Source organism: Thamnophis elegans, chromosome 3 (genome assembly GCF_009769535.1).
Source record: "Thamnophis elegans isolate rThaEle1 chromosome 3, rThaEle1.pri, whole genome shotgun sequence".
Lineage (NCBI taxonomy): Eukaryota > Metazoa > Chordata > Lepidosauria > Squamata > Colubridae > Thamnophis > Thamnophis elegans.
In genome coordinates, this window is record NC_045543.1 from 52,962,538 (window position 1) to 52,971,030 (window position 8,493).

General features: G+C 38.3%; 1 protein-coding gene across 4 annotated transcripts in view; it reads left to right on the forward strand.

Moving 5' to 3' along the window:
• SLC44A1 (solute carrier family 44 member 1) overlaps positions 1-8,493 on the forward strand; it is a 113,457-nt gene that overhangs the window by 99,501 nt on the left and 5,463 nt on the right. For 2 of the 4 annotated variants that reach the window (XM_032213167.1, XM_032213168.1), the window contains exons 12-15: positions 260-343; positions 1,640-1,777; positions 6,069-6,305; positions 7,614-8,079. In XM_032213167.1, coding sequence (XP_032069058.1) covers positions 260-343; positions 1,640-1,777; positions 6,069-6,305; positions 7,614-7,907 — 753 coding nt within the window. In that variant the 3' untranslated portion in view covers positions 7,908-8,079. Of the gene's footprint in view, positions 1-259; positions 344-1,639; positions 1,778-6,068; positions 6,306-7,613; positions 8,080-8,493 lie in introns of those variants that run through there. The other 2 variants (XM_032213169.1, XM_032213170.1) reach the window with 1 other exon arrangement.

Here is an 8,493-nt window from a genome sequence, read left to right on the forward strand (position 1 = left end):
GGTTAGAACTGGCAGGAACCCACCCCTGGTATATATATAGATTACGTTGCATGGAAAGAAATAGCAGATGTCTTGCATATTTGATTTGGCTTTATATAACATAGCATAATAATTATTAAATTAGATCTTAACTTCAAGAAAGTATTATGTAAACTGAATCCTATATTTGAAACTTTTCATCTAAAAAAGCATTCTGTGCTCTATTAAAATGCATTTTCTTTCTTTTTCTTCATCATTGATATTAATATTATTACCTTAGGAAAATGTCTGTGCTCGATGTATTCTAAAAGCCTGCATTTGCTGCCTTTGGTGTTTAGAAAAGTGCCTGACTTACTTAAATCAGGTAAGATCATATTTAAAGCAGAGGATGAAATAATTATTCTAGTACCTGTGCACTAAAGACATAAATGCCTTTGCTGAAATTAAAATGCAACAGGTTCCTTGGCAGAAAGTAAGAACAAATATGTTTTAGATAGGATGGTGCTTGTAATAAAATAGCAATATCACTTACACTTATATACCACTTGACAGTATTTTACAGCCCTCTCTAAGCGGTTTACAGAGTCAGCATATTGCCCCCAACAATCTGGATCCTTCTTTTACCCACCTTGGAAGGATGGATGGTTGAGTCAACCTTGAGCCTGTCAGTAAGCAGTGAGTTATCCTGCAATATTGCATTCTAATCGCTACACCACCATGGCTCAGGTTCGAGTGCTGAAATAAATTTGTGTAGAGATTGAATGGCTTGCAGAATGAACTCATAACAAAAAGAGTAAAAAGTTTTTTTTTCATATTTAGGTATCATTTTAGAAAGGAAAGGATTATAATTAGAATCTCATGTTGTTGAAGGAGACCACTGAATTACATCAAATATCCTTTGACTGCTATATTATAATTTTACAATTGTTGTTTTAACTTTATGGTATTTGCCAGTTTTATGAAAATACTTGTATAATGAGTTAGTTATATAATTTGTTACTTAGATCTATTCAACCTAGTTGTCCTCATTCTTTTTTCAAAAACTAAAATTCTTAAATAGAAAAATAAACTTCAAGTCAATATGAAAATATTGGACTAAATTCTCCTGTGCTTCAGTACTTTAAAATTATTAATATCCTTTCCTTCCTTTCTAAGGTACATCTTTTTTTAAAAAAATACAGCTTGCAGAAATTAACCATTTTTATGCAAGAATTGTTAACTGAAAACAGTCTTTTTATTAGTCCCCAAAAGAATTAGTATAGGCATTACACTAATTTGTGATTTATCCAGACATAAACAAATTTAACCACATCCCAGATTTATATCCATGCTATCTGCTTTTATCTCTTGCTGCCACAAAATATAGTTTCTGAAGCAAACGTGTTTATGGTGACATAGTTAACGCTAAGTACATTGGCAACTTTGCAGGAAAAATAGAGGGGATATTGGAAGTGCATCAGTTTGGCTGTTTATATCTTGCTAAAAAACTAATTTGGCCTATTGAACAGATTCATATAGATCTTCTTCATTCTGATAATGACCGAGGGGTGAGAGATATTTGTCAATGTAATGTCATGTAATGTAAAGATTTTAAACAGGAAGAGCTTAAAATTTGAGTAGAACAAAGTCTGACCAATTCAACGGTGTCTTTCTTGCCCAGAATGCATATACAGCCACAGCTATCAACAGTACCAATTTCTGCACTTCAGCAAAGGATGCCTTTGTGATACTAGTGGAGAATGCTTTGCGAGTGGCTGCTATAAACACAGTGGGAGACTTCATGCTCTTTCTTGGAAAGGTAGGATTGAGTGGTGAAAAAAATGTCAAAACCCCTCTCCAAATAGCCTTGTTTATTTGAACCCAAACAATATGGTTCTGATATCTGTTGGTATCCAGTGTGCATTGCACAGTGACACTGCTTCTTCCAGCTGTCTTCGCATGGAAAAGGGGAGGTGCTCTGCCTTGATGCCTTCAACCAAAAATGTTAAGGTGGTTGCTTTCTGGAAATGGCATTCAGAGAAAACAAAAGCCAGTGAGGTGTCCAGGTTGACTTTAGTCAGTGGCTCCAAAGCAGAGAGCTGATTTCTGGACACTGTGAAATCTGGATTGAAATGACGCATCTCTTATATCTTTATAATGCTCTGGTAATCAGTATATACATCATGTTTACCTGTGTGGCATAAAATGCTATTGTACCTACTTTTGCAGTCTGGAGGAGTTAAAACCATCTCTCATAGTGCATTTCAGCAGGTTATTTAATCAGTGTTCTACAGAACTTGTGGGGTTCCATAACAATATAGTGGGGTTCTGATTCAAGAGAATAACCACCACAAATTTCACTGGAAGAGAGATAATTTTCTATACAGAACTATTTCATTTTTTAAAAAAAGTAATAGATTCTATGCTTTGAAAAGCCTCTGCACTATACTATCCCGTTAGTGATACAGTTACACCCAAAGTATATCTTCTGTGTAAATGAAGCAATGTGAACAAATGTCTACAGCTGTTAAAAAGTGTATCCACAGCAACAAGGACATTGTGAGAAACGTGTATGGGCAAGATTCAGTTAACTGATTCACCTAAAATTAGCACTTGACAACACAGATGTCTGTGCTACTCATTGTTGTATTGTATTTTGAGTTCTTTTTTAATCAAGGACCCGAGGATTAGTGAGTAATCTCATTTCAAATAGGAAGAAGCTGACCAAGGTGTGTGGTATAGTGCTGATATTACCATAAGATGTGAAAAGGAGCTGAAGTTTGAATATGCACTTGAATGCTAATGATTTGGGATATTTCCTAACATATTCTTTCTAAAATTCCAGTTGGATTGGTGATGAACTTAATAGTGTCTTTATATAATTAGAGAAGAAAACATGATTTGATTACAACGTTAAAAAGTTTGCCTTTAACTGAAAAGTTTTAAGTACCTGCATTTTCAAAAACATCTCAAACCTTCATAAAGCATTGGAGTCATAGTTATAAAATCGTTTCTGCTCATTATAATTAAAAAAATCATGTTGTACCAATTAAACTTCCAAGTGGAGGCTTTGTAATCCCACTAATATATTAGGTAGTGAAATGATCGTTAATATATGATAGTTACATAAGTTGAGATAATAAATGTAATAAATAAAATATGCTTGCCATAATGTGCATTGGAGTATTAATTTAGAATTGAATTTGACATGTACTAGAAAGGTAAAGAAAGGGCAGGAAAGTTACATTTTCAGATGGCTGAAGCCAATGCAGTCCTAGGTTGCATTAACAAAGGGATAGAATCAAGATTATCTGAAGAGTTGATATCATTTTATAATGCCTTAACAATACTTGGAATACTGCATCCAGTTTTGGTCATCACAACATAAAAGAAATGTTGAGATTCTAGAAAGAGTGCAGAGAAGAGGAACAAAGATGATTAGGGGACTGGAGGTTAAAACATGAAAAATGGTTGCAGGAATTGGATATGTCTAGGTTAATGAAAAGAAAGACTAGGGCCATGATGGCAAAACTATGGCAGAGCCATTTCTGAGGGCACGCAAGGCATTGCCCTGTCAGCCCCCGCGCGCATGTGTGTGCTGGCCAGATGATTTTGGGCACTGACTTTTGGCTGTTTTACGCCCTCTGAAGGCTTCCTTGAAGCCTCCGGAGCGTGAAAAATGGCCCAATGCGCAAACGGAAAGTTCAGGAACAGACTTCCGATTTGTGCGTTGGGGTGTTTTTCGCCCTCCAGAGGCTTCAGGGAATCTTCCTGGAGGGCGGAAAATGGCCCAACGGGCAACGTTCCCAAACTTCCAGTTTGCATGTTGGTCTGTTTTTCGCCCTCTGGAGGCTTCAGGGAAGCCTCCAGAGAGCAAAAAACAGCCAAAGATCAATGTTGAAAGTCAGAAAATGGGCCGTTTCCAGCCTCAGGAGGGCCTCCAGGGGGGCAGGGGAGGGCGTTTTCGCCCTCCCCAGGCTCCTAGAAAACCTCTGGAGCCTGGGAAGGCGAAAAACAGACCTACCGGGCCCACCGAAAGTGGGAAAACGGGCCATTTCCGGCCTCCAGAGGGGAGAGGCCGTTTTCACTCTCCCCAGGCTCCAGGAAAGCCGTGCACGCATGCACAGGGCAGCAGGGGGGCGTCGTGCATACATACGCTGGGGGCATGGCATGGAGGGGCATTAAATTATGGGATGGGCACGAGTGCGTGCGATAGCGTGCACACATGCTTTTGGCACCCGAGGCGAAAATTCTCCAGAACACCTTAAGTCCAGACAAGAACCTGTTCTGTTCCCTCTTCACGGCTCTTAACAAATGGCCAGACAAATAAACTTAAAAGGCACTTTTCTTTATCAGTTCACAGTTCAAACTGGCTTTGAGCCCAAAAATAACATAAATACAAGTCTCCGACAAGAATGCAAAACAAAAACTCTTACAAGCAATGCACTTCTCCAGTGTAGCCTTGAATCAGGGTTACAAGAAACAGAAAGCACTTATCCAAGTGTATTTTCCATAAATCACGATTAATAATCAAGCAATGCTGTACCAAACAAGGAACACACAAGGAACGTATGACTCCAGTGACTAGGGCGTGGCAGCATCCGTCCTTTTATCTCCAAACTTGCCTCTAACCAGCCCCAGCTGCATAATGAATCTTGTATCCCGAAAAGACTCACAGTAGACATCTGCTGAGTCACAACAGAAACCAATCAAGGAGAGAAGCAACCTAGAACTAAGAAGAAATTTCCTGACAGTTGGAACAGATAATCAGACTTGCCTCCCATTTGTGGGTGCTCCAACACAGGTTTTTAAGAAGAGATTGGACAACCATTTGTCTGAAATGTTATATGGTTTACTGCTTGAGCAGAGGGTTGGCTAGAAGGCCTCCAATGTCTAGTCTGTTATTCTGTTATTCTGCTTACCGGAACTAGCAATACTAATTAGAAATGCTGAAGCTTGTTTTTAATTCCCATTAATCACTGTAGCAGTGGTATCAAATCAGCACATTTCTATGTTTCTTTTGCTTAAGCCAACTTTCACATTGTTTTAGGATGCAAAGATCTATTTTTATAAGTATCTTTCATAAACAGCATGAGTCACACTTTGAAAATGCATTTGAAAATCCTTGTTTCAAGGCTTGCATTTCTTAAATAAGTGAAAAAAATATTGAAACTGATCACATTACTTTTCTAAAACATACAAATATAGAATTAAATTAACTTTCCATTTTCAAACAGTTGAAGAGATTTGGGGATTGGTCTGACTCTAGTATCTCCAGAGGATACTTCGGAAAATAGCGCAGTAGTTAACTAAACTCTCTCTCACACAAATTTTAAATTGTCACAGTGTGTTGTGTTGCTGTTCCAGTGTTCAAGTCTTCAGGTCAACTTTAGTTGGCCTTTAGTGCTGCTCAATTTCAATTGAGAGTATTTTTTTTTAAAAAAATTGCATACTACAATTGTTTGGAAAAAATATAATGAATCTCTTACACTGCTAGTATTAAGAAAAACAATTGCTCCCCAAGAAAATTGCCGTGTGTGTGTGTGTGTGTGTGTGTGTGTGTGTGTGTGTTTGTGTGTGTGATATAGTTAGCACTAATTACTAGGAAAGAGCCATTATATTATTAGAATTAGAGTTTGGATTAAATAATTAATACATATATGAGAACTGAACCTTTGCAAACAATTTTAGTTTCAGGCCCAGTCTTTACCAAGTCTGATGCCTTGCTTTATTGGCTAGAAATGATATGAAGAGAAGACAAACTATCCATTAATGAAGAATTAAAACGTTTAGTTTGGTACAACTAAACCTTTTTTTTATTCTTGTACTAAGAGGTAACACTTGTTCTACTATAAAGTTCCTGATCAAAAAAGTTCCTGATTGAAATAGTAATTAAAAAGCTAGCATAACATATGCAAAAGAGAGGGAGAAGGAATAAATACTTCATTATTAAAGTCCATTGTTATTTTTTAAAAAATGATTTAGGCTGAGATTTGACAGACTTTAGTAGTTCATTTGGTCACCTAAAACCTGGAGGTGAGGTGTCCTTTGGCAATCAGCAATGTCTTTGCTCTGTGCTTTCTCAACTCTTTGCTTTTTTGTCTCCCTAGGTCTTAATTGTGTGCAGCACAGGCTTGGCAGGAATCATGCTGCTGAATTACCAGCGGGACTACACGGTGTGGGTGCTGCCCCTTATCATTGTGTGTCTATTTGCATTCCTGGTTGCCCATTGTTTCCTGTCTATTTATGAAATGGTAGTGGATGTCCTTTTCTTGTGCTTTGCCATTGACACCAAGTATAATGATGGCAGTCCTGGAAAGGAGTTCTACATGGATAAAGTCCTTATGGTGAGGCCCTTCTTCTGTATTCCTGCACTCGCCTAAGTAGGAGGAATCATTAACTGCAAAAATACTAGCACAGTGGTTGTTGGATGATGCTTCCCTTAGGAACTCTTATTTTGAAATGTTGGCTAGTTTATTTGATGTTAACGGATATTTGTTTTCATTCCACGCCATGTTGGAAGTTATTTGACAAGTTTCCAAATATTTTTGTTTTGTTTTCTGTGATTTAATGAAAATAGCTTACATTCACCCAGATATGTCTTTTCCATGCTGCAGCTGTCTGCACAGCTGAATAAGGAAATCAGTCTTCCAATTCATTTTTAAAATGTAAACTAAGAAGTGTTGTAGGCTCTTTAGCATCATTAAGAGTTTTGGAGAAACCTATGGCTTTTCCAGTGGTTCTCTTTTGTGAGATATATTACAAGCTACTTGAGTTTTCAGACCACATAGAATTGCTCATTGAAGCATACATAGCAACAGCACTTAGACTTATATACTACTTTACAGTGCTTTACAGCCCTCTAAGCAATTTACAGAGTCAGCCTATTGCCCCCAATAATTTAGGTCCTCCTTTTACCCACTCAGAAGGATGGAAGGTTGAGTCAACCTTGAGCCTGGTGAGATTTGAACTGCCAAATTGCAATCAGCCGGCAGTCAGGAGAAGTAGCTTGCAGTACTGCACTCTAACCATTGCACCACCGTGGCTCATTGTGCACCTCCTCCTGTTTTCTTCTATAAACAATGTTATGAGATAGGTTGGGCTGGGAAGAGAATTAAAAGTAGGACCTGATGCAACTTAACCACTATAGCACTCACTTCTCATTAAATATATCATAAATAAAATTAATAAATACTAAAATGCGGAAAGCATTAGGGAAAGTGCATCAGTTATAGAATTTATTGCAAGAACATTAAACCATAATTTGGCATTTAAAATGGCTTAACCTTTAACATGTGATTGTCAGAAGGGTTCTTTTGGATAAATGTCAAGGATCCACTGACATTACTACTTCCTAGCAGCCAAAGAGAAGAGAGTGTCCAATAAGTGCATTAGCAGCAGGTCATTTGCCCAGACAACAAAGCTAACACTGGGAGGAAACTGAAGAGTGGAAAGTCTTTAGAGAGCAACAGCACAATTGCCCAAGCAGCAGAGAATTTTTCTTGTCCTATCTGAGAGTTGGTGATTTAGAAGTTTGGGGAAGATATAATGCAATTATCATCAATGCCAGATCTTCTTTAAAACCATGATAGAAAAGGATTTAGTATTTAGGTTCCAGAAAATAATGCAGTGAATTTTCCCCAACTATTTTTCAGGAATTTGTGGAGAACAGCAGAAAAGCATTGAAAGAAGCTGGCCGGGGGAATGGAGGTGAAGGCAAGGAGCTCAAACCAATGGTAGGTCCAAGAGAAGAAATAGCTACTCTTTTCCAAGAATTTCATTTGTACTTCCTATCCCTTTCTATTTTCACTGACTGTGCTTCTTCAGAAGAAGTGTTTGCCATTTGTGTCACTCAGGATGTTCTGCTTTTTCTGTTTGTGAGCTTGCCTATTACCTGGATGGCAGAGTTTTTGTCACAGCTGAGAGCGCCTCCCATAAAAGTAAGCTGAAAGGAACAGTATCTTCATTCTTCTCCTGTGTTTATGTCACCAAGGCTACTAGTAGTATTCACAGAATTCTAAGGGCTAAAAACAGAGGGAAAGTGCTTATTTTAACAGTAGCAAATAGTAATAGCACTTCGACTTATATAGCGCTTTACAGTGCTTTTACAGCCCTCTCTAAGCAGTTTGCAGAGTCAACATATTGTCCCCAACAATCTGGCTCCTCATTTTACTGACCTCAGAAGGCTGAGTCAACCTTGAGCCTGGTGAGGTTCGACCTGTCAAATTACAGGCAGCCGGCAGTCAGCAGAAGTAGCCTGCAGTACTGCATTCTAACCACTGTGCCACACCACTTCACAGTGCTTTACAGCTCTCTCTAAATGGTTTACAGAGGTAGCCTGTTGCCCCCAACAATCTGTGTCATTTTACCAACCTCAGAAGGATGGCAGACTGAATTAACCTACATCGAACTCCTGGTTTTGGGCAGAGTTAGCCTGCAATACTGCATTCTAACCACTGTGCTACCAAGTACTCTTGAAATATCAGACCTACAAGTAAAGTGCCTAGATATTCTACCTCTGATATCTCTTCCACT